This window comes from Mobula hypostoma, chromosome 5 (genome assembly GCF_963921235.1).
Source record: "Mobula hypostoma chromosome 5, sMobHyp1.1, whole genome shotgun sequence".
Classification (NCBI taxonomy): domain Eukaryota; kingdom Metazoa; phylum Chordata; class Chondrichthyes; order Myliobatiformes; family Myliobatidae; genus Mobula; species Mobula hypostoma.
The window spans coordinates 121,074,803-121,102,242 of NC_086101.1; the positions used below are offsets into that span (position 1 = coordinate 121,074,803).

The 27,440-nt window shown below is 42.5% G+C and overlaps 1 protein-coding gene across 1 annotated transcript in view; it reads left to right on the top strand.

Annotated features, from left to right (window-relative positions):
- The window catches only part of tek (TEK tyrosine kinase, endothelial), a 248,182-nt gene that overhangs the window by 31,736 nt on the left and 189,006 nt on the right, over positions 1-27,440 (top strand). The window contains exons 2-4 of the mRNA XM_063048906.1: positions 2,223-2,528; positions 18,056-18,166; positions 25,223-25,375. Of these exons, the coding sequence (XP_062904976.1) occupies positions 2,223-2,528; positions 18,056-18,166; positions 25,223-25,375 (570 nt within the window). The remainder of the gene's footprint in view (positions 1-2,222; positions 2,529-18,055; positions 18,167-25,222; positions 25,376-27,440) is intronic.

Sequence of the window (27,440 nt, forward strand, 5' to 3'; positions counted from 1 at the left end):
ATCCAATAACACATGGGATTTAGAGGAGCAAATTTGTAGAGAAGTCACAGACTGTTGCAAGAAACATAAGGTTGTGATAGCAGGTGATTTTAACTTTCCACATATTGACTGGGACTCCCATATTGTAAAAGGGCTATATGGGAAAGAGTTTATCAAATGTGTTCATGAAAACTTCCTTAATCAGTACATCAAAGTCCAGACTAGACAGTGTGATACTAGATCTCCATCTGGGGAATGAGACAGGGCAGGTGACAGAAGCTTATGTAGAGGAACACTTCACATCTGTAATTGTTATATGGTTATAATGCCTTGGAGAAAGGCCAAAATGATGGTAACAGAAATGATTTAAGGAACCTTGGCTTTCTAGAGGTATTGAGGTTTTGGTTAAAAAACAACCAGATGCACTGCAGGTATAGACAGGCAGGAAGAAGATAGGTGCTTGAGGAATATACGAAATGCAAAAGAGTGCTTAAGAAGCAAATCAGGAGGGCCAAAAGGAGACACAAGGTTGCTGTATCAAACAAGATGAAGGAGTATCCTAAAGGCTTCTACAGACATATTAGGAGCAAAATGATTGCTGTTTGTCATCCATATAAAGGACTAGGATGATAAGGTGGTAAACTGGATATGCAAATATGCAGATGACCCCAATATTGGGGGTGTAGTGAACAGTAAGGAAGGCAATCAAAGCTTGCAGTGGGCTATGAACCAATTGATGAAATGGACTGAAAGGTGGCAGATGGAACTTAATGCAGACAAGTATGAGGTGTTGCACTGTGGGAGGACCAATCATGGTAAGCAGAAGGGTAATGAGGAGTGTGGTAGAACAAAGGGATCTGGGAATACAGGTCCATAATTCCTTGAAAGTGGAGTCACAGGTAGGCAGGGAAAGCTTTTGGCAGTTTGGCCTTCATAAATCAATGTACTGAGTGCAGGAGGTGGGATATTTTATTGAAATTGTTGACGCTGGAGAGGCCTAATTTGGAGTATTGTTCCCAGTTTTGGTCATCTACCTATAGGAAAGATGGAAATAAGATTGAAAGAGTGCAGAGAAAATTTGCAAGGATGCTGCCAGGACTTGAGGAGCTGAGTTAGAGGGAAAGGTTGAACAGGTTAGGTCTTTATTCCCTAGAACCAAAAGACTGAGGGAAGATCTGACAGAGATATACAAAATTATGGGCGGTATAGCTAGGGCAAATGCAAGCAGGATTTTTTCACTGAGGCTAGAACTAGAGGTCATGGGTTAAGGGTGAAAGATGGGATGTTTAAAGAGAACATGAGGGGGGAACCTTTTCACTCAGAGGGTGGTGAGACTGTTGAACAACCTGCAAATGGTGGATGCAGGTTTGATTTCAGCATTTAATAGAAATTTGGATAGGTATGCGGCTGGGAGGGGTATGGGGGCCTATGATCTGCTTGCAGGTCAATGGGTATGGCTCATACTAGATGGGCTGAACAGCCTGTTTCAGCACTGTAGTATTCTATGACTCTGAGATTCAGCAACCAGGAAAGATTGTTCAATGAATATTTGTAAAAGTTCTTTCCTAGATAAAGTTGAAGTTCCTCCACTGTGTTTTAAACACAGCCCCCAAGATTAGAAGTACTCTTAATATTCAGCAAGTCAGTGAATAACAGAGAGGCAATGATTCAGGACATTGGCTTTAACTCAGTATTGGAAAATCAACAAATTGCCCTTCAGATTCAATGTCATCAGCATGAAATGTTACTTTAATTTTCTCTCTTTAGATGCTGGCTGACCTGTTGAACACCTCTGACATATTCGGATTTTTATTTGGATTTACAATATTTACAATATAAGCTTTGCTTTTGTGTGTTACATACCACTTAATTTTGTTCTATTTACAACACTTTCAATAAAAAAAAAATCACCTCAAATGGAGACTTCTTTCAGAAATGAAAAAAGGTCATTCAGCTGAAATATTAACTCTCTAGAACAGAGGTTCCCAACTTGGGGTCCAGGAAACCCTCAGTTAATGGTAGGTTGGGAACCCTGCTCTAGACCCGATAAATATTTCCAACACTTTCAATATGTAATTGTTATTCAATATTTATCTGTTATTAAAACCGGTTTTGTGCTCATATTCAAACTGTTGCTTGTGTTTCTGTTTGCTGCTGCATTTCCTGTATTACTAAAACATGTCTAAAACACTTCTTTGGTTCTACACTCTTCTAATTTCTATATTTTTTTTGTTTGGCTACAGATTTAGTCAAGGCATTGCTGGACATGACATTAGTTAACTCCAATCCTCTGATCTCCACATCGGAAACCTCATTAATGTGTGTTCTGCATGGCTCACCTATGCCTGACCAGGTATCAATAGCACGGGATATCAGTGCCTACTCAGATCAGCCAAAGAGTCCTTTGGAACAGAGCAAGACTGAAAAATACTCTTCGAGTGTTTTGTGGAGTACAGAGAAGAAAGATGAAGGCATTGGTGTATTCTTTTGTGAGGGTAGAGTAAAAGATGACATTGCCAAAATTACTACAATTAAAATGTCACAAAGAGGTAAGTCATGCACATAAACGTGTACACAAGTACACACTCATGTAAACCTGGAAGGTGATAGTTCCCCTAGATGGGCTTGGACTGGTGTGAAATATTACATTGAAGAATTTGCACCTGCTATTGCTTGCAATTCTTGCAAATACTTCTTTTCTTGTTGTAATGCTGTCTGTTTACTTTTGACAGGTGTTCAATAGAGAAAACATTTGCAGGAAAAATCTCCACCTTCTCTTCTTTTGGCTATGTCAGAGCAACAGTGATCAATTCAGGCCACAACCTGCAAAAGAGAGAGCAATATTAGTTCAACGGTTCATGGTCTATTCAGAAATCTGATGCTGGAGGGGTATAAGCTGTTCCTAAAACAGTGAGTGTGTCTTCAGGCTCCTAGGCTCCTGTTCCTTCCTGTGCCTTGGTACCATGTCCTGGATGGTGGGTGTCCTTGATGATGGATGCCACCTTTCTGAGCCATTGTCTTTTAAGGATGTCCTTCATGCTGGGGAGGTTAGTGCCCATGATGAGCGGCTGAGTTTATAACTCATTTTCCAATCCCATGCAACGGCCCTTCCATACCAGACAGTGTATCAAACAGACTACATCTGTAGAATAGATACCAACCGTGGAGAGAAACAGTATGATTGTTTCAGATTTCAGGATGATGACCGTTAAACTGCTTCTATATCCAAAGATGTGCTTTATCTGCTGGATACATTTGAACCCCACTTCTTCTATAAGAAGAAAAGGAGGAGTTAGTTTGGGCCCTGATGGATATTTTTGCATCTTTATTTGGAATAGGTGAGATGATAGATAATGTTTCTTTGCTTGATATAGGCAGCAAGGAAAAGTGAGGTTATTGAAAGCCAGTGAGCTTTGCAACGTGGATGAAGAAATTTTTGGAGAAAGTCCTAAGGGATGCGATTTGGGAGGATAGGACCTGATCAAGAAACGTCAGCACACTTTGTGTATGGAAATCCAGACAGACTAACTTGATTGAGGTTTTTTGAGGAGGTTACTAAGAAGAGGTTACATGGTAGAGGCAAGGCAGTAGACATTGTCTGTTTGGAGATGAGTCTACATGACATGTTCCTGCATGATAGGTTGGTCCAGAAGGTTAAGGCACATGGGATCTAAAGTGAACTCGTTAACTCATTAAATTAGTTTGGTGATAGGAGACAGAGTGTAGTTGTGGGAGGATTATTTACTGATTGGCAGGCTGTGGCCAGTGGTGTACTATAGGGACCAGTGCTGTATGTAACGGTGTTTGAGATATAAAGTATATTTACGACTTAGGTGTGAATGAAGGAAGTATGATCAGTGAGTTTGTGGATGTTGGATGATGGAAGTGTAGAGAGTCAGGATTGTTGTCTGATGATACAGGCATAGATAAAGTAGATAGTCAGGTGGAGTGGTGGCAAATGGAATTTAATCCTGGATATAAAAATCACAGGGGTACAGAAGTAAGAACAGCATAGGATAGGAATAGGTCCTTAGACCCCAGATGTTGTGGCAAACTAATTAAGCAAATGACTCCTCATCCCTTCAGCCTGCATATGAGCCATATTCGTCTATTCTCTGTACATACATCGGCCTTTCTTCAGTGGTCGCCAACCTCCGGGCCGCGGCCGACACATTGCCGTGAAGAATGCAGTGGTACAGCGGTGGCCGGAATGCAGCCAGCACATCTTTAAGAAAGAAGCCGAAATAAACAAGCTAATTAATCAGGTGCCACCCGGCATGTAAATGTCAGCCCAGATCAGAGGTGATTGCTGATTGCGTCACCTCTGATCTGGGCCGACATTTACGTGCCGGGGTGGCACCTAATTAATTAGCTTGTTTATTTTGACTTCTTTCTTAAAGATGTGCTGGGTGCGTCCCAGCTACCACTGCACCCCTGCATGCTTCGCGGCAATGTATCGGTCCACGGCCTGGAGGTTGGGGACCACTGTTCTAAGAGCTTTCTAACTACCTCTAGAAGTATCTGCCTCTACCACCACCTCCACAGCACATTCCAGGATACCCACCACCATTGGTGTAGAATATAAACTGCCCTGCAGTTCTCTGTTCAACTTCTCCCCTCTCACCTTAAATACATTAAGCTCGCCTGAAATGTACTGGACATTTTGATCCTGGGATAAAGGCATTAGCTATCTACTCTAGCTATGCCTCTCATAATTTTATGAACTTCCAACGGTTAGCCCCAATGGAAGTTTGTAACCCTGGTTTGTCCAAGCTCAATTCATAGCACATGCCCTCCAGTGCTGACGAAGGGTCTTGGCCCAAAACGTCGACTGTACCTCTTCCTATAGATGCTGCCTGGCCTGCTGCCTTCACCAGCAACTTTTATGTGTGTTGCTTGAAATTCCAGCATCTGCAGATTTCCTCGTGTTTGCCCTCCAATCCAGACAGCTTTCCGGTAAATCTCTTCTGTGCCCTTCCCATGGCCTCCAATCCTTCCCACGATTCCTATAACCAGAATTGAATGCAATACTGCAGATATGGCCTAACGAGATTTTCATCAAGCTGCAACGTGACTCTTGACTCGTGTCTCAGGTAAAACAGGCAAGTATGCCATACGCTATCCTTTCAATCTGTGCAGCCACTTTCAGGGAGCTACAGACTTTTACCCAAAGATCTCTTTGTACAGAATGTTGTTCAGAGTCCTGTCAGTCATTGTACACTTTTCCTTTTCATTTCATTTCCCAAGTTGCAACCCATTCATTTCAAGAGCACTAGAACGTAAAAGCAAGGATGTAAAGTTGAGACATTATAAAGCACTGGTGAGTCCACCAGTGCTTTATAATATCTTAGAAAGGATGTGCTGAAACTGGAGAGGGTTCAAAGGAGGGTCACGAAAATGATTCCAGATTTGAATGATTCATCATATGAAGAATGGTTGATTGCTTTGGGTGTGTATTCACAATAATTCAGAAGAATGAGGGGTGACCTCATTGAAACCTATCGAATGGTGAAAGGCCTTGATAGACTGGATGTGGAGGGAATGTTTCCTATGGTGGGAGAGTCTAAGACCAGAGGATGCAGCCTCAGAATAGAGGGGCGTCCTTTTAGAATGGAGATGAGGAGGAATTTATTTAGCCAGAGAGTGGAGAAGCTATGGATTCCTTTGTCACAGGCAGCTGTGGAGGCCAAGTCTTCGTGTACACTTAAGGCAGAGGTTGATAGATTCTGGACTGGTCAGGGTATGAAGGGATACGGGGAGAAGGCAGGAGATTGGGGCTGAGAGGAAAATTGGATCGGCCATGATGAAATGGTGGAGCAGACCTGATAGGCTAAATGGTGTAATTCTGCTCCTGCATCTTATGGTCTTACAGTCCCAGCTGCCTTACAGCTATACCCACTCCTGAGGAAGGCTTCAGGAGTGAACCAAGAGATCAGAACCGAAATCTGATGTGTTGGTATTTCAGTGGAGTAAAGGAAATTACAGTGGAATGAGAGAGGAACTGGCCAAAGTTGACTGGAAAGAGACACTGGCGGGAAAGGCGGCAGAGCAGCAGTGGCTGGAGTTTATGCGAGAAATGAGGAAGGTGCAAGATAGGTACATTCCAAAAAAGAAGAAATTTTCGAATGCAAAAAGGATGCAACCGTGGTTGACAGGAGAAGTCAAAGCCAAAGTTAAAGCAAAGGAGAGGGCATACAAGGAAGCAAAAATTAGTGGGAAGACAGAGGATTGGGAAATTTTTAAAAGCTTACAAAAGGAAACTAAGAAGGTCATTAAGAGGGAAAAGATTAACTATGAAAGGAAGCTAGCAAATAATATCAAAGAGGATACTAAAAGCTTTTTCAAGTATATAAAGAGTAAAAGACAGGTGAGAGTAGATATAGGACTGGTAGAAAATGATGCTGGAGAAATTGTAATGGGAGATAAGGAGATGGAGGAGGAACTGAACGAGTATTTTGCATCAGTCTTCACTGAGGAAGACATCAGCAGTGTACTGGACACTCAAGGGTGGCAGGGAAGAGAAGTGTGCACAGTCACAATTACGACAGAGAAAGTACTCAGGAAGCTGAATAGTCTAAAGGTAGATAAATCTACCAGACCAGATGGAATGCACCCTTGTGTTCTGAAGGAAGTAGCTGTGGAGATTGCGGAGGCATTAGCGATGATCTTTCAAAAGTTGATAGATTCTGGCATGGTTCCGGAGGACTGGAAGATTGCAAATGTCACTCTGCTATTTAAGAAGGGGGCAAGGAAGCAAAACAGAAATTATAGACCTGTTAGCTTGACATCGGTGGTTGGGAAGTTGTTGGAGTCGATTGTCAAGGATGAGGTTACAGAGTACCTGGAGGCATATGACAAGATAGGCAGAACTCAGCATGGATTCCTTAAAGGAAAATCCTGCCTGACAAACCTATTACAATTTTTTGAGGAAATGACAAGTAGGCTAGACAAGGGAGATGTAGTTGATATTGTATGCTGTATTTGGATTTTCAGAAGGCCTTTGACAAGGTGCCACACATGAGGCTAGTTAACAAGATAAGAGCCCATGGAATTACAGGAAAGTTACATACGTGGATAGAGCGTTGGCTGATTGGCAGGAAACAGAGAGTGGGAATAAAGGGATCCTATTCTGGTTGGCTGCCGGTTACCGGTGGTGTTCCACAGGGGTCCGTGTTGGGGCCGCTTCTTTTTACATTGTACATCAACGATTTGGATTATGGAATAGATGGCTTTGTGGCTAAGTTTGCTGACGATACGAAGATAGGTGGAGGGGCCGGTAGTGCTGAGGAAACGGAGAGTCTGCAGAGAGACTTGGATAGAGTGGAAGAATGGGCAAAGAAGTGGCAAATGAAATACAGTGTTGGAAAGTGTATGGTTATGCACTTTGGCAGAAGAAATAAACGGGCAGACTATTATTTAAATGGGGAAAGAATTCAAAGTTTTGAGATGCAACGGGACTTGGGAGTCCTCGTACAGGATACCTTTAAGGTTAACCTCCAGGTTGAGTCGGTGGTGAGGAAGGCGAATGCAATGTTGGCATTCATTTCTAGAGGAATAGAGTATAGGAGCAGGGATGTGATGTTGAGGCTCTATAAGGCGCTGGTGAGACCTCACTTGGAGTACTGTGGGCAGTTTTGGTCTCCTTATTTAAGAAAGGATGTGCTGACGTTGGAGAGGGTACAGAGATGATTCACTAGAATGATTCCGGGAATGAGAGGGTTAACATATGAGGAAAGTTTGTCCGCTCTTGAACTGTATTCCTTGGAGTTTAGAAGAATGAGGGGAGACCTCATAGAAACATTTCAAATGTTGAAAGGCATGGACAGAGTGGATGTGGCAAAGTTATTTCCCATGATGGGGGAGTCTAGTACGAGAAGGCATGACTTAAGGATTGAAGGGCGCCCATTCAGAACAGAAATGCGAAGAAATTTTTTTAGTCAGAGGGTGGTGAATCTATGGAATTTGTTGCCAGGGGCGGCAGTGGAGGCCAAGTCATTGGGTGTATTTAAGGCAGAGATTGATAGGTATCTGAGTAGCCAGGGCATCAAAGGTTATGGTGAGAAGGCAGGGGAGTGGGACTAAATGGGAGAATGGATCAGATCATGATAAAATGACGGAGCAGACTCAATGGGCTGAATGGCCGACTTCTGCTCCTTTGTCTTATGGTCTAAGAGGGAAAAATCTGGAGCTGAAGTCTCTAAGGCAGTCCTACATTGAGTTCAACCCAGGCAGGCAATTCCTGTGATGTTGCTGGGGCCAACCTGTAAAGATCTCTGCCGTTTATTTGGGTTCATCAGATGTGTGGAGGGGGGAGCTTGCTACATGGGCAACAGCATTCTCTCCATTTTGGACTGCTCATGCTCTCCATATCTAGACAGCTAGGTTGCAACGTCCATGGTCAACCCTGAATGACGGAGGTCTCATCGTCATTTATCTTGCATCTTCAGGATTGCTCCCAGATACTCCAGCCACTGCCCCCTTACTGCCCCCTTCCAGTCGACTTCTGCCAGCTCCTCTCTCATGCCTCTGTAGTTGCCTTTCGTTCGTTACGTGCTGTTACATATGACTTGGGCGATCATGACCTTTCCATGGCCATGATTATTCATGGCAACCTTTTCTGCAGAAGGGGTTTGCCTTTGCCTTCTTCTGGGCAGTGTCTTTACAAGACAGGTGACCCCAGCCATTATCAATATTCTTCAGAGATTTGTCTGCCTGGTGTCAGTGGCCACATAACCAGGACTTGTGGTATGAACCAGTTGCTCATATGACCATCCACCACCCGCTCTCATGGCTTCACATGGCCCTGATCAGGGGGAATAAGCAGATGCTGCTCCCTGCTCAATTGTGGCCTGCCGGCTAGTGGAGGGAAAGAATGCCTTACCTTCTTGGTGCAGATGTATCTCCACCTCACCACCACTCAGTTGTCTTTACTCCACTGTGATACAGATATATCTGATTTCAGCTTCTCCCTCTCAAACTGCAGGGTAAAGTCTATCATATTATGAACTCCGTTTTCTAATAGTTCCTATACCTCCCTAATCAAATCTAGTTCATTACACAACACCCAATTCAGAATTGCCTTTTCTCTAGTGGGCTCAACCACAGCTATCTCATAGGCATGTTACAAATTCCCTACCTTGGGATGCAGCGCCATCCTGATTTTCCCAATCTACCTGCATATTGAAATCCCTCATGACTGTGATAACATTGCCCTTCTTACATGTGTTTTCTAAATCCCATAGTCATTTGTACCCCACATCCTGGCTACTGTTTAGAGGCCTGTAACCTCCTTTCAGGGCCTTTTTGCCCCTGCAGTTTCCTAACTCTACACACAACAATTCTACACCTTTCGATCCTATGTCAACGCTCTCTATGCATCTGATTCCATTTTTTTAATAAATCTTCACTCCACCCCCTCTGCCTGCCTGCCTGTCCTATAGAGAAAGAAAGAAAGCAGAGATTTAGGTTAGCCTCCACCTTTCCTTGCAGAAGCGTCTTGAGCCAAAGTCTCAATTCCCCACTCTAACCCTGTCCACTCCAACAAAAGCCATTCCCACAAAGTCCGTCTTCACTTAACCTTAATCTTTTATCATTGGCTCTTGCCAAGTGCGATATCTCAAGCCCACCAAAAAAGGCCCTACTTGCTTTTTAAATCTTGTGTCCCATATTCTTTTCAGAACTATTTTAACATGAATATCATGCCAATAGTACTATGTCATTGCCTAATTTTCCAATAGGAAGTTGAGTGTTGCCCCCTCTCTATTGTATTGGTTGAGAAAACTTTCTTGGTCCCATTTACCAAATTCTGCTCCTACCCAAGCACTTTGCAGTTTAGCAATCCGAGGCAAGATGAGGAAGTTGAAGTCACTAGCCATTAAAATTTTGTAATTCTTAGAGATATCTGCGATCTCCTTATATCTTTGTTCACTGAGTTCCATTGGACTCTTAGAGAGCCTATTACTCAAATGCACCAAATTTATTACTAAGTTGAACCCATATCGCCACCCTAAGAATGTGAGATAGAGGAACAGATATGAATGCAGATTATGGAAAGATATAAAAGCAATGGTGGTTTTGTAATACATAACTTAAGTTACCCAATATTGATAGGGATTTCCTTAGTGCAAGAGTTAATGTAGAAATCAGAATTAGGATCACATTTATTATCACTGACATATGATGTGAAATTTGTCGTTCTGTCGCACCATTACAGAGCAGAGACATAAAATTCGATAAATTACCAAGATAAATAAATAATACAAAAAAAAGAATAATGATGTAGTGTTTGTGAGATCTTACCTTTCTTTTTAAAGTAGCTGGAATGGCAGCTAGGCCATGGCATGTTCCTCTGCAGGGTAAGGGAGATCAGTGAGTCCACCGATGGTGTTGATGACTTCACCTATAAGAGGTGTGCCTAAGTGCAGCTCCCCGTCTAATCACATTAAGGAACTGGTACTGGAGCTGGATGTCCTTGGGATAATCTGGAATGTCAAGATAGATGAGTGGTTTAGTGAGGTGGACATACCTAAGGATCAGCTAGCAGATATTTAAGTGACCGAAAGGTTTGGGACCTAAGGCTCGTATACTTCTTACCTGATGGAAATTGTGAGAAGAGGACTTGGACTGGATGCTGGGGTTCCTTGATGATGGATGCCACTTCCCCACTTGAGTGTCCTCAGTGTTGGAAGGGATTTGCCTGAGGTGGACTTGGCTGTATCCACCAGTTTCTGTAGACTTTTCCCATTACTGGGCATTGGTGTTTCCATACCAAGTCAAATCAAGTCACTTTTTATTGTCATTTCGACCATAACTGCTGGTACAGCACACAGTAAAATCGAGACAACGTTTTTCAGGACCATGGTGCTACATGAACAATACAAAAACTACACTGAACTACGTAAAACAACACAAAACTACACTAGACTACAGACCTACCCAGGACTGCATAAAGTGCACAAAACAGTTCAGGCATTACAATAAACAATAAATTCGACAATATGCATAGTAGAGGGCAGTAGGTTGGTGTCAGTCCAGGCGCTGGATATTGAGGAGTCTGATGGCTTGGGGGAAGAAACTGTTACACAGTCTGGTCGTGAGAGCCCGAATACTTTGGTGCATTTTGCCAGATGGCAGGAGGGAGAAGAGTTTGTATGAGGGGGGCATGGGTCCTTCATAATGCTGTTTGCTTTGCGGATGCAGCGTGTGGTGTAAATGTCTATAATGGCCGGAAGAGAGACCCTGATGATCTTCTCAGCTGACCTCACTATCCGTTGCAGGGTTTTGCGATCTGAGACTGTGCAATTTCTGAACCAGGCAGTGATACAGCTGCTCAGGATGCTCTCAATATAACCTCTGTAGAATGTGATGAGGATGGGGGTTGGGAGATGGACTTTCCTCGGCCTTCACAGAAAGTAGAGACGCTGCTGGGCTTTCTTTGCTATGGAGCTGGTGTTGAGGGACCAGGTGAGATTCTCCGCCAGATGAACACCAAGAAATTTGGTGTTCTTAACGATCTCTACGGGAGAGTCGTCGATGTTCAGCGGAGAGTGGTCATTCTGTGTCCTCCTGAAGTCAACAACCGTCTCTTTTGTTTTGTTCACATTCAGAGACAGGTTGTTGGCTCTGCACCAGTCTGTTAGCCGCTGCACCTCCTCCCTGTATGCTGACTCATTGTTCTTGCTGATGAGACCCACCAGGCATTGGGGCAACAGTTAGGATACTTTCCATTGGGCGTTAATAGAAGTTTGTTAGTTTTGGGTGAGGTGCCAAATCTATGCAAATGTCTAAAGAACTGTTGTGCCTTCTTTGTGATGGTACTTACATGTTGGTCCCAGGACAGAACCTCTTCAGTACAGGTGCAACAGCACAAGCTGTCTACTCAGCCCCCTGCTTTACTTGCTTTATATTTATGACTATGAGGCTAAGTACAGCTCCAATGCCATATTTCAGTTGGAGATTGGAAATATGGTTGGATGGTGCCACTACAACAACCCCTCGCTCAACGTCAGCAAAACCAGGAAGATGATTATTGACCACAAGAGAAGAAACCGGAGATCCATAAGCCATTCCTCTTAAGGGATCAGAGGTGGGGAGTGTCAATAGCATTAAATTCCTTGGCATTATCCTATCAGAGGATCAGTGCTCAGATCAGAACATAAGTACCATTACAAAGAAGGCACAACAGCACCTCTATTTCCTTAGAAGTTTGCGCAGATTTGACAAACTTCTATAGATACACACATAGACACGGCTGGTGGCATAGTGGCATCAATGTCGGACTTTGGGATGAAAGGTCCCGAGTTCAAATCCAGCCGGCTCCCCTGCATACTTTCCATCTGTGCTGGGTTACAAGCTGGTGATCTCTTTGGAAACTCACCCAGCAGAAGGCAATGGCAAACCACTGCTGTAACTTGCCCGGTACACGGTTCCCCACTACATCAGAGAGGTGTGGAGGGAAATCGTCCATTAACCGGAGAAAATCTGGATGCGACGTACCTTTCCTTTTCCTATAGATACACAGTGGAGAGTATCCACTGTGGAACAGGTCAAAAGCTTTAAGTTCCTCGGGGTCAATATCACAAATGACCTGACTTGGTCCAACCAAGTAGAGTTCACTGCCAAGAAGGCCCACCAGCCCCTTTACTTCCTGAGAAAACTAAAGAAATTTGGCCTGTCCCCTAAAACCCTCACTAATTTTTATAGATGCACTGTAGAAAGCATTCTTCTAGGGTGCATCACAACCTGGTATGGAAGTTGTCCTGCTCAAGACTGGAAGAAGCTGCAGAAGATCGTGAAGACGGCGCAGCACATCACACAAACCAATCTTCCGTCCGTGGACTCACTTTACACCGCACGCTGTCGGAGCAGTGCTGCCAGGATAATCAAGGACACGACCTACCCAGCCAACACAGTTTTCATCCCTCTTCCCTCCGGGAGAAGGCTCAGGAGCTTGAAGACTCCTACTGCCAGATTTGGGAACAGCTTCTTTCCAACTGTGATAAGACTGCTGAACAGATGCTGACCTGGATCTGGGCTGTACCCCCCAAATATCCAGACCTGCCTCTCGGTTTCCTTGCACTACCTTACTTTCCATTTTCTATTTTCTATGTATGATTTATAATTTAAATTTTTAATGTTTACTAATTTTTACTATTTTTAATATTTTTAATATTTAATATTTGTAATCCAGGGAGCGGGAAGTGCAGAATCAAATATCGCTGTGATGATTGTACGTTCTAGAATCAATTGTTTGGCGACAATGAAGTATAAAGTATAAAGTATCCTGACTGGCTGCACCACAGCCTGGTATGGAAATGCCAATGCCCAAGAATGGAAACGCATACAAAAGTGGTGGGTACAGCCCAGTCCATGACAGGAAACGCCCTCCCCTCCACTGAGCGCACCTACAAGGAGCACTGCCACAAGAAAGCGTTATCCTTTATCAAGGAACCCCACCCTGTAGGCCATGCTCTCTTCTTACCGCTGCTGTCGGGAGGAGGTACAGGAGCATTAGATCCCACACCCACTAGGTTCAGGAACAGTTATTATCCCTTCAACCATCAGGCTGCTGAACAAGCATGTATTGCTTTACACACCTCAACTCTGATCGGATCTGACAATCTACGCACTCACTTTCAAGGACTCTACAACTCATGTTTTCAGAATTATTTATTTACTTATTTATCTTTCTTTTGTATTTGCCCAGATTGTCTTCTTTTGCTCATCAGTTGCCTATCAGTCCTTCTGTGTAGTTTTTCCTTGATTCTATTGTATTTCTGTGTTCTATCATGAACGCCTGCAAGAAAATAAGTCTCAGGGCTCTATATGGAGACACATACTTAATTTGATAATAAATTTACTTTGAACTTTGAACCTCTCTGAACACTTCATCACAGTAGATATAAGTGCTACTAGTAACTGAGGCAGGTAACCTTGTTCTTCTTGGACACCAGTTGATTGAAACCTGCTTTTAGTAGGTGGGTACCTCAGACTGTTGAAGATGTCCATAGACACTCCAGCCAGTTGATTAGCACAGAATTTTCATGTAAATCGCCCTCATTTTTGTTTTATCAACCTCCCTCTCCTGCCTTTACATAAATCAAATTTTTCTGTCCATTACAGACTCAGTTCACGTTAGACATTTCAGTTGTGTGCCCATCTTGCTTTTCTATATCTGTGTCAGGATGCTGTTTATTGACTACAGCTCAGCATTTAACACCATCATTTCTACAGTTCTGATCAAAAAGGTCCAAGACCTGGGCCTCTGTACCTCCCTCTGCAACTGGATCCTCAACTACCTAACCGGTAGACCACAATCTGTACAGATCAGAAACAACATCTCCACCTCACTGACATGGCGCACCTGAGGGATGTGTGCTTAGCCTACTGCTCTACTCTCTCTACACCCGTGTCTGTGTGTCTAGGCACAGCTTAAATGCTTTCTATAAACTTGCTGATGATACAACCATTGTTGGCAGGAGTGAAATATATCAGCTAGTTGAGTGGTGTTAAAGCAAGATCCTGGCACTCAACGTCAGTAAGAACAAAGAACTGATTGTAGACTTCAGTAAGGGTAAGGTGAGGGAATACACACTAGTCCTCACAGAGGGATCAGAAGTGGAAAAGTTCAGGTTCCTAGGTGTCAATTTCTCTGAGGATCTAACCTGGTCCCAACATTTTGATGCAGCTACAAAGAAGGCGTGACATAACCTATATTTCATTTGGAGTTTGAAAAGATTTGGTATGTCTACAAAAACACAAGTTCCTACAGATGTAGCATGGAGAATATTCTAACTGGTTGCTCACTGTCTGGTATGGGGGGGGGGCGGGGGAAGGTGGGGAGGGCTATTGCACCAGATCGAAGTAAGCTGCAAAGAATTTTAAACTTAGTCAGCTCCTTCATGAGCACTAGCGTTCATTGTATCCAGGACATCTTTAAGGAGTGATGCCTCAGAAAGGCAGTGCCCATCATTAACAACCCCCAGCACCCAGGTCATGCCTTGTTCTCATTGTTACCATCGGAAAGGGGGTACAGAAGCCTGAAGGCACACACTGAACAATTCAGTTCAGGAACAGCTTCTCCCCTCTGCCATCTGATTTCTGAATATACATTGAACCCATGAACATTACCTCACTAATTTTTATATTTCTATTTTTACACTACTTATTTAATTTATCTATTATAGGTTTAATAGGTACATTTAATATCAGAGAAATATATACAATATACATCCTGAAATTCTTTTTCTTTACAAACATCTATGAAACCAGAGGAGTGCCCCAAAGAATGAATGACAGTTAAATGTTAGAACCCCAAAGCCTCCCCAGCTCTCCCCACATGCATAAGCAGCAGCAAAGCAATGATCTCCCCTCCCCACTAGCAAAGAAGCATCTGCACCTTCCACTGAGCACTCAAGCATGCAGCAAAGCATCAATAAAGACACAGACTTGCAGTACCCCAAAGACTACTGATTCACCCAGTATTCGACATACCCCAGGCTCCCTCTCTCTCCCTAATAAGGGAAAAAGAGGTGTCTCTGTTTCACAGTGAGAGGGGAGATGTAACAAACAACTCACTAATTTATGGTGTTAAAAGTCTGTTGCGTTACTTTTTCCAAGGGCTGTGCCCAAAGAACCCAGGTCTCTGGACACCCAGCCCACGGCAGCTAGCCTGCAGCTTCTGATCTTCCGTGTTCTCCCACAACGCCTCAGTCAGGGCACCGGCCTTGAATCAGCCCGTCTCCAGAACCATGAAAATCCAATACCCTGAAGGCACGCTAGTCTTCCAGGTCGCGTCCTTGCGATATTAAAAAGCTGCTGGTCTTGAGGCCCTGTCAGCCGGTCCCATTCCCACAAAGAACTGAAGTCCGAGTGTAACTCCAGGTCAGGGTCTTCAAAAGAACCTTGAAAAGGAGAAAAAGAGATATCAAAGATAGAAATAGAGGTGTTTCCAAAGATGCAAGCAGAGGAGTTGCCATTTAGTGTCATCGTGACTATGCTCCACCCTCTGAGTATATTGTACATACAAAAACTGTGAATATATATATATATATATACACACACACACATTTTTCTCTATTATTATTTATTGCAATGTACTGCTGCCGCAAAATCAACAAATTTCACAACATATGCCGGTGATATTAACTTGATTCTGATCTATCTCCTTCTTCATTATCTAATGCCCTTTGTATATCACCTTTTACAATTTTTTTTATATTCAATTTATCCCTCTGCAGCAAACCTCTTTTTAATCCGCTTACTTTCCCCAACTGATCCTCCCCCTTCCATTTTCATGTTCTTTTGTATTTAACCCATCTCTGTGGATTTATATCCATCATTTTACTTGCCCCCTTCTCATGCACCTGTCACATCTAATTTTCCTCTGCTTTATCCAAATCAATGTCTGTATCCAGCCCCAGCTCATCAATTTTCCACCTTCCACTTTTATATTCATTAACCTCTTCCAAATCTTTCCCCCTTTTCTGTATCTACCTACCCCCTGCTCTGTTTCCAGTCTCTCTGCTATGTCACGTTTTATCTACCCTCTTTTCTCTATTCACTCCCTCTTCTGTATCCACAATCTCTTTTCTAACTCTTCCCTTTATTTGTCATCTGTTCAGTATTCACATCCCCTTCTTCTAAGTCCATACCCCTCTGTACCCACACCACTTCCTTTGGAATTGTTTTACCTGAATAAAGAAGCTGTAAGAGCAATTAAATGAAGATATTCATGATTACAGGGATTTTGAAAGAATCATTAAGGAAAAACTTTTTGCAGGAACAGGAGAGTTAACAATACAGCACAGATTTATGACATAAAATTGGGAATAGGAGCTCAGAGTGTTTCTCTACTCAAGCTGCTGTTTGGAATTAAAATGGAACTTTCAAGTGTAATTGGATAAAAAGTTGGCAAAATATTTTTGTTGTTATAAGGAGCGTAAGACTAATTGGAGACTATGGCCACAATAACATTATAATTCCTTGGATGACTCTGATCTCAAAGGTTCAAAGGTCAAATTTAAAATCAGAGAGATGTATACAATATACATTCTGAAATGCTTTTCCTTTGAAAACATCCACGAAAACAGAGAAGTGCCTCAAAGAATGAACAACAGTTAAACATGTCCCCCCCAGCTCCCCCCCACCGCGCGTAAGCGGCAGCGAGCAACAATTCCCCCTCCCCCCACCAGCAAAAATAAGCACATTGGTACCATCACCGAGCCCAAGTGTGTGCTAAGTAATAGCAAAGACACAGACCAAAGTGATCCCATTTCATCTGACGTTCAACATACCACAGGTTCTCTCTCTCCCTGGCAAGGGAGAGGGGGGTGTCCCCATTTTCACAGTGAGCGGGAGGCATAACAAAAGCCCGCTGGATTATGATGTTAAAAGTCCATTTCGTCGCTTTTTTTGAGCTCTGTGTCCGAAGATCGCAAAGACCTCAGGTCTTCAGGCTCACAGCGAAAGATTTTCCAGCCTCCCTGACGACACACGAGTCTCCTGCCGTGACACTGACCTTCGATCTGCCCATCTCCAGAGCCCCGAGATCTTAGGCTTCCGAACACGATCGAGACTCTCAGGCTGAACCCTTGGTATGTCAAATAACGGCCAGTCATGGAACCCCGAGAACGGGTCCCACTCTCGCAAAGAACCAAAGCCTACATGTAACTCCAAGTCAGGGTCTTCAAAAAAACCCTGAAAGGGAAAAATAAAGATATTAAAGATGGAAATAGAGCTGTTTCCAAAGATGCAAGTAAAGGAGTCGCTGTTAGGCCTCCATGATCCTGTAGAATACATAGAATTGGGGAAGAATTTTGTTCTATGCACCATTTACAATAGAATCTCAAGTTATCTGTTTCCTACACTCATCCCGTTGAGTATTGAAATGGACTGTTATTTTACAGCTGAGTGTACAAATGTGTGAGCGTAAGATTGGTTCTAAACACAATGAGTGTGTGCTGAGCCAGTACCCAGTTTCGTTCACATATTCCTTGTCATTATTGGCCTGTGTACCTTGATTCATGAATAATGTCATTTATCTAAGTTGGTGAAAGATTTATCTTTTAAATTACAGCTCATTTCTTGCCAGAAGTATTTACCATAACTGTGAATAATGGTGAAAGCACCACCATTCGATTCCAACGACACCAACAGACCGAAGCTGATTTAATGATCTATAAAAAAGGTAATGAAACTATTTGTAATCCTGTGTTCTTCAGACAAAAGAAACACCCTATAATTTCTATCTGGTCACTTTATTGTTAAATATAATGGAATAAAATTATTTTAGATTATTCCCAATTTGACATTATAAATTCAAACATTTGATCTGTGAGTAATAATTATATTATTTTGTGCTTCTCTGATACTGGCCTCTCGAATGTCCAAACCTTAAGTAGGAGGGGTGATTGATAAGTTCGTGGTGTAAGATAGAAGGAGTCAATTTTAGAAAACCTAGCACATTTATTTTTAATGCGTTAATAACTCATTTCCTACTACCTTAGGCTATGAACTCATCAATCACCCCTGCTGTAGACACTTGCTGGAGGTCCAAGATCCGTATGCTCCATGACTGCTGGACTAAGTGTGTGAATGTAGGAGGGGACTATGTTGAAAAATAAATGTGCTAGGTTTTCTAAAATTGCCTCCTTCTACCTTAGGCCATGAACTTATCAATCACCCCTCGTATTCCACAAGACTTTAAGATTCTAAGTATTCCTTAACTCTGCACTCTTCTCTCTACTTTCAAGATGTTCCTTACAATTATCTCTTTCGAATAAACTTCTGAACATTTCTCTCACTACTTCTGTATCTGTAGCTTAGCAGGCTATGCTGCAAATTGCTCTTTTGGGCATTTCACGATGATAAACGTGCAAGAGTAAACTGGCAGTTGTTGTTGTTAGTGCCTGACCTTTGCTACATTCTGCTGAGGTCATTATGAAAGAATAGAGAACAATACAACAGGAACTGACACTTCATCCCATGATATTGTGCCAGAATAATTAAAGCTAAGTAATTTAGTTACCAGGCCTAAATGAATACTAATCACCTTTTTACCCTTCACATTTCTCAGTAACTTTCCTGTCATCAGATTTAAACATGATTATTCTTAATCCATGAAGATTAATTACTACTGTTAATATTGCATTCTCAGATTTACTGGTACATCACATTTTTAGCGTCTGTTCGTTACCTGAACAAGTTCATTTCCTTTACTATGCAAACGTAGGGACAGTCTTTCAACGACAAAAGTGCAGTAAAGAACTTCGGAGCAAGAGCCAAGCAGGTTAACCAATTTCCTGTCCTTTAGCATTCTTACTGAATCTACAGCTGAGTTTTTCAGGAAGTTTTAATACAATCTTTGACATACTTGGATGCAGATATTCCATTGTAACAGCACTCTCAAGGCACACCCGTTTCCTCTGTCCTGTTCCTCTTTCCCTTTATTTTTCTTTGTCTTTCTCCCTTTTTATCTCTTACCGATTCTTTCACTTACTCTTTCATCTTGCATGCTCTCTTCAACTCATTTTTTGCACCCTCAGGCACCTGCACTACCCACCCCCACCGTTCCCCCTCCCCACCCCACCCAACACTACATCTGTTTCCACTTCCTTTTCCAGAAACCAGTACTGATTCTGCTTGTAATATCTTACTACACTCCTCTCCATGGTCTGGACAAGATTCTTCTCTGTGATATAGTTAGGTGCACAAAGGTTCTACTGAAACTGTTGAATCATTTAAATTCACATATTTTCAGTGCATGGAAAAATATTTTAACCAAATCCCAACTTTAGAAAAGCTTGTTGCTGTCTAGTGCCACTTTGCAAGTCATGATCTGTCACCTCAAACTGGAGAATGCTGCAACTATTAAACAAAGCATTCAACATAAAAAAGAAACTAAAAAGAAAACACAGATCTTGGTAATCTGAAATTAAAAAAAGAAAAATGATTGGAAAAACTCAGCAGGTCAGCTGTTGTGGAGATAGAAACCAAGTTAATATTTCAGGTCAAACAGCTCTGAAGAAGGTTGTCAACCTAAGACTTTAACTCTGTTTTTCTTCCCAGAGGAAGCAGTGGGCTGTGAAAAGGACAACCTTGAGGGAGTGCTGCGTTGTCAAAGAAGCACTCTTGTGGGAGCATTGTATTAACCAACTAAACCCGAATCTTATGCAGTCTGAATCTACCTTTTGAGAATGCACAAGGTCCCATAGTGACATCTCAGAAGTGGGAGGCTCTCCACAGTAACCTGATTGAGAAAATGACAAGATATAGATCACGCTGAAATTTGGGCAGAGAAGTAACAGATAGAGTTTAATCTTTACAAGTGTCAAGTATTGCATTTGGAAGGTCAAATCCTCAAGGAAAAATTCCAGTAAATGGCAGATCCCTAAGGATGTAAGGGTACAAAGTCTGGGGAAAGTGTGACCTGTACAAGAGGGATGGGTTGCACCTGAACCAGAGGAGAACTGGGTGGGAGAGTTGCTGATGCTATTCAGGAGTGTTTAAACTTGTCTTGCATGGGACTGGGAACCCGAGCCCCAGGTCAGTAAGGGAAGGATCGAACCAGAAGGTAGATGTCAGGGAAGCTATTGAAAGGCAAAATCAAAATAACATGTATGATGGGTTGGATAGTTTGAAGTGTGTATGTTTTAATGCTGGAAGTATTATGGGTAAGGGTGATGAACTTAGAGCATGGATCAGTACATGGAACTACAACGTTGTAGACATTACTGAAACCTGGTTGAAAGAGGGTCAGGAATGGGCGATTAGTGTACCAATTTTTTCGAAGTTTTAGGAAAGATAGAGGAGGAGGTAAAAGAGGGGATGGAGTTGCACCGCTAATCAGGAACAATATCACAGCTGCATTCATAGGAGACACAATGGTGGGGTAAGACACTGAATCCATCAGGAATAGGATGGGTGCAATCACACTGATGGGATTGCAATACAGACCACCTTGATATCATAGAACCCCAGATCTTGGAATCCAATTTCATAGCTCCTTAAAACGACAACACAGGTCGATAAAGTGGTTAAGAATGCTTTCATTAGTCGCAGCATTGAGTTCAGAAGTTAGGAGGTTATGTTGCAACTATAAAACTCTGGTTAGGCCACATCTTGTTTCTGGAGTATTGCATTTATTCTGGTCATCCACTGCAGGAAGGATATTGAGGCTTTACTAGGATGCTGCCTGGTTTAGAGGGCATGTGCTATCAAGAGAGGCTGGATAAACCTGGATTGTTTCCTCTGAAGTGCCGGAGGCTGAAGGGAAATCTGACAGAGGTTTACAAGATTATGAGAGGCATAGATAGAGTGGACAGAGAGTATCTGTTCCCCGGGTGCCTTATGGCGATCTCGAGCAGCAGAGCTCAATGGATATGATTAAATATTCCCATTTCAGCTTGATACAGGGTGATTCCATGGTCTGTACAGTTAATAAAGATGTTTGAATGCAATTGAATAAACTATTGCTGCTTAAAACCAAAGGGAGCAACGCCGATTGTGGCCGTACTTCTCGCCGGAATCCTCGTAGGAAACGTGGCTGCAGGCCAGCGATACAAGTGCATTTAAGGAAACGGGGTTTTAGACTCCCAATACCGGCCATCTTGCTGGCAAACATACAGTCTTTAGTAAACAAAATCAAAGATCTCAGAATTAGGGTGCTGTATCAGAGGGACATCAGGACCGCTTGCGTCCTTTGTTTCATGGAATCCTAGTTAACCCCTTCCGTATCAGGCGCAGCAAATCAGTTTGATGAGTTCACTATACACCCTCAGGATAGGACTTTCAAGTCTCTCAAAAGCAGGGATGGAGATGTATGCCTCATGATCAACTCTTCTTGGTGCACAAGTGTATCAATGATGTCCCAATTCTGCTCACTAGACGTGGAATATCTCGCAATTAAGTACCGTCCATTATACCTGCTGCGGGAGATTTCTGCAATCATTTTGGTAGTGGTGTATGTTCCACCTCAGGCCAATAGCAAACAGGCTCTGAATGATCTGAGAAATGGAATCAACGTGCATGAAACAGCACACCCTGACGCCTTCGTCATCATTTTGGGGGATTTTAACCAGGACAACTTGAAAAAGGCACTAAGTAATTACTATCAACAAATTACTTGTAGTACCAGAGGAAACAACTCACTAATGTGCTATTCCACGCCCACACTTCGGAAAGTCTGCTCACCTGCCTGTACTTCTACTGGCTGACTATAGACAGACTGGAGTTTGCAGCACCAGTAGTGAGGACCAAGAGAGTATGGACAAGGGAAGCGCAGGAGTGCTTACAGAACTACTTTCAATCAATGGACTGGACTGTATTCAAGGATTCATCTTCAGATCTGGAAGAGTACACCACAGCTATTGCTGACTTGATTAAAACCTGTGTGGTTGAATGTGTGTCAATAAAAACTTGCTGTACATTTCCAAACCAAAAGCCCGCTCTGAAAGGGAGAATGTAACTACTCTTGTGAAGATCCCTGCTGCACCCAGTGACCCTGTGATCTCTGTCTGGGAGGCTGATGTTAGGCTGTCTTTAAGGAGAATGAACCCTTGCAAGTTGGCAGGCCCCAATGGAGTACTCGGTAAGGCTCTGAAAACTTATGCCAACCTACTGGTGGGGGTATTCAAGGGCATTTCAACCTCTCACTGCTACAGTCAGAAGTTCCTACTTGCTTCAGAAAAGGCAACAATCATACCGATGTCCAAGAGGAATAGTGTGAGCTGGCTTAATGACTATCACCCAGTAGCACTCACATCGACAGTGATGAAATGCTTCGAGAGGTTGGTCATGACTAGACTGAACTCCTGCCTCAGCAAGGACCTGGACCCACGGCAATTTGCCTATCTCCATAATAGGTCTGTGGAAGATGCAATCTCAATAGCTCTTCATGCAGCCTAAGATTACCTGGACAATACAAACACCTATGTCGGGATGCTGTTTGTTGACTATAGCTCAGGATGCTGTTCGCTTAATACCATCATTCCCTCAATCCTGATGGAGAAGTTACAGAACCTGGGCCTCTGCAATTGGATCCTTGACTTCCTAACCAGAGGACTACAATATGTGTGGATTGGTGATAATATCTCCTCCTTGCTGATAATCAACACTGGCACACCTCAGGGGTGTGTGCTTAGCCCACTGCTCTACTCTTTCTAGCTCAAATACCATCTATAAATTTGCTGATGATACAACCATCATTGATAGAATCTCAGATGGAGACAAGAGGGCGTACAGGAGTGAGATATGCCAACTAGTGGAGTGGTGTTGCAGCAACAACCTGGCACTCAACGTCAGTAAGATGAAAGAGCTGATTGTGGATTTCAGAAAGGGTAAGGTGAGGGAACACAAACCAATCCTCACAGAGGGATCAGAAGTGCAGCGAGTGAGCAGTTTCAAGTTGCTGGGCATCAAGATCTCTGAAGATCTAATCTGGTCCCAACATATCGATGCAGCTACAGAGAAGGCAAGACAGAGGCTATATTTCATTAGGAGTTTGAAGAGATTTGGTTTGTCAACTAAAACACTCAAACACTTCTATAGATGTACCATGAAGAGCATTCTGACAGGCTGCATCACTGTCTGGTATGGGAGGGGAACTACTACTCAGGGCTGAAAGAAGCTATAGAAAGAAATTTATAAAATTAGTCAGCTCCATCTTGAGTACTAGCCTCCACAGTATCCAAGATATCTTCAAGGAGTATCACCTCAAAAAGGTGGTGTCCATTATTAAGGACCCCTATCGCCCAGGGCATGTCCTCTTCTGATTGTTACCATCAGGAAGGCACAAACTCAGCAATTCAGGAACAGTTACTTACCCTCTTCCATCTGATTCCTCAATGGACATTGAACCCATGAACACTGCCTCACTTATTTTATACTTACATTATTTCTGTTTTTGCACTACCTTAATCTACTCAATATACATATTTACTTACTGTAATTTATTTATTTATTTTTCTTTCTATATTATGTATTGCATTCTATTACATTATGTAACAAATTTCATGACACATGCCAGTGGTAATAAATCTGATTCTGATCTGTTCCCCAGGGTTGAAATGTCTGAGGGCATGTATTGAAGGTGCGAGGGGATGGGGGGATGTGAGGGTTAAGATTTTTACTCAGAGAGTGGTGGATGCCTGGCACGTGTGGCCTGGTATGGTGATAGAGGAAATTATATTGGAGGCTTTTAAGAGACTTTTGGATAGTCACATGGATGTGAGGAAGATGGAGCGATATGGACATTGTGTGGGTAGGAGGGATTAGTGTTTGTTTTTGATTTGCTTTTTTGCTAGTTTGGCACAACATTGTGGGCCGAATGGCCTGTTCCTGTGCTGTACTGATCTTTGTTCTAAACTCCTAGGTCCTTTGGGCTCTCTGAAAGTGGCAATACAAGTGGATAGGGTGGTAAAAAGGCGTAAAGCATGTTTGCCTTCATCGATTAGGACATTGAGCTTCAAAGTCAGGAAGGCCTGCAGCAGTTCAGTAACCACTTAATTAGGGCACATTTGGAGTAGCTTGTGCAGATCTGATCACCACACTATTAGAATGACGCAGAAGCTTTGCAGAAGGTGCAGAAAATGTTCCTCGAGATGTTTCCTGGACTGGGGTGTATTAGCTATAATGAGAGCTTGGACAAACTTGTTTGTTTTTTCTCTGAAGCAACAGAGGTGATGAGTGACCTGACAGAAGTTTAGAAAATTATGAGAGGCCTAATTCAGTTTTTTTCAAAGGGTGGAAATGTTAAACACTAGGTTTAAGAAAAAGGGGAAAGTTTAAAAGAGATGTGACAGGCTGATTTTTTTTTCCACAGAGTCTGGTAGGTTCCAAGGGATGTGATAGAAGCCTATCTGATTGTGATGTTTAGCCCGACACATGAAGAGGCAAGGAATAGTGAGGTCTTTTCCACACTACTGTTTCTGGTTCTAGGTTCTGGTGCTCAGACCAATGCTTCTCTCTCCAGCAACTCAGAAATTATGATTTGATAAGTTACACGTTTCATTTGTCGCTGATCTGCAGCAGTGTTTCCTACATTACAACAGTAACCACAACTAAAAATACTGCAGTTAATTGTAAAGCATTTATGGTATGTCCTGAGATTGTGGAAAGCATTTAAAATATTCCTTGCTTCTTTTTTTCATATGGTTCCGGAGAAATACATTATGATTTAAATTACAGTTTTTGCTTTACTTACCACTTATCTTGTAATTGTTAATATTTCTTTTTATTGTTTCAGATATATTTATCTCATCTGTGCCTCAAAATGATGTCTCTAATATTTGTGAACACCACATCCAGTCAGTCAACTTGGACAATGCAGGTGTCTACACTGCATTTCTGATTGGACAGAACATTTCTACTAAAGCCTTTACCCGGCTTATAGTCAGAAGTAAGACTCACAAATACTTCTTTTTGACTGCTCTATTTTCACAGGAATGCAAACAGAAAATTATGATAATGGATCTTGGGAATGAAAGAGTTAACATATGAGGAATGTTGACGGCTCTGGGCCTGTACTCAGAAGAATAAGGGGGGATCTCATTGAAACCTAACGGATATTGAAAGGTCTGGGCCAAATGGATAGGAAGGATTTTTTCAATAGTGGGTGAGTCTGGGATCAGAGGGCACTGTCTCAGAATAGAAAAGCCCAGATGAGCAGGAATTTCTTTAGCTGGAGGATGGAGTATCTGTAAATTTACAGACAAGTCTTTAGCAAAGATTGACAGGCTCTTGCAGTCAAGAACTTATCGGAATTGAAAGATAACGGTGAGGCGGCTAAAGAGAGGGAAAACAAATTAGCCACTAGAACTGAGCACAATATTCCAATTATGGTCTGACTAGAGTTTTATAGAGCTGCAACATTACCTCATGGTTCTTGAGCTCAATCCCCTGACTAATGAAGACCAACACACCATATGCCTTCTTAACAACCCTTTCAACCTGTAAGGCAACTTTGAACAATCTATGGATGCGGACATCATGATCCCTCTGTTCCTCCACACTGCCAAGAATCTTGCTATTAAGCCTGTATTCCACCTTCATATGAGTTCCCAAAGTGAATCACTTCACACTTTCCTGTGTGAATTCTGTCTGCCTCTTCTCAGCCCAGCACTGTAACCTGTCAATGCCCCATTGCACCCTACAACAACTCTCCACACTGTCCACTGCTCCAACAATCTGATCAGGATCAGATTTAATGTCACGAGAATATGTCGTGAAATTTGTTGTCTTTACAGCAGCAGTATAATGCAATATATAATAGCAGAGAAAAAATGTGAATTACAATAAATATATATACTAAATAGTTAAATAAGTAGTACAAATGTCCATTCAGAAATCTGGTGGCAGAGGCGAAGAAGCTGTTCCTGAATCATTGCCTGTGTGCCTTCAGGCTCCTGTACCTCCTCCCTGATGGTGGCAATGAGAACAAGGCATGACCTGGGTGATGGGGGTCCCTTAATGATGGATGCTGCCTTTTTTGAGGCATCCCTTCTTGAAGACATCAAGGATATTATGAAGCCTAGTGCCCATGATGAAGCTGACTAAGTTTATAACTCTCTGCAGCTTACCTTAAACCCATTTCATCCCTCTTGGTTCAGTCCTTTCCCACCTACATCCACAACACTTCTCATGCCCTTGGTCTCCTTGGTAACCTTCAATTCCCTGGTCCTGACCGCCTCTACTTATTTAGGAGTTTGCAAAGTTTCTGCAAGACATCTAAAACTTTGACAAACTTTTATAGATGTGTGGTGGAGAGTATATTGACTGGCTGCATCACAACCTGGTATGGAAACACCAATGCCCTTGAACTGAAAACCCTACAAAAAGGTAGTGGATATAGTCAAGTCTATCACGGGTAAAGGTCTCAGCACGAAACGTCAACTGATTATTCATTTCTGTAGATGCTGGCTGACCTGCTGAGTTCTCCCAGTACTTTGTGTGTATTCCTACCACCTTCTGCATTCTATTGGGTAACCAATTCTGTATCCTCACAGCCAGGTTTTCCTGGATCCCATACCTCCAGAGTTTACTTCTCAGAATGGAGGAGGGTGACTAGGTGTGCCACTAGAGTCAGTTTTTGGATCCTTATTATTCATATTTATGTAAATATTTTGAACGCAAAAGCACAAAGCTTGATCATTAGGTTTGCAGCTGACAAGAAATTAGTTGTTGATAGGGAAGAAGGTTATCAGAGATTACAGGTGGATCAGTTAGAGAAGTGAGTGAGGACTAGCAAATGGACTTATATACCTATAAGTTTGAGATGTGATGACATGATTTTGAAAAATCAAACCAGAGTAAGATTTGTACTATGAATGGTAGGGGAACTGGGGAATGGAAATGGAACAGAGGGCCTAGGAGTATTTGGAGGGACCATGGAGATTCAGAGAATACTCTGAATCTCTAAGATTCCAGAGAATAAAGCCCTAGTCTACATAATGTCTCCTGGTAAC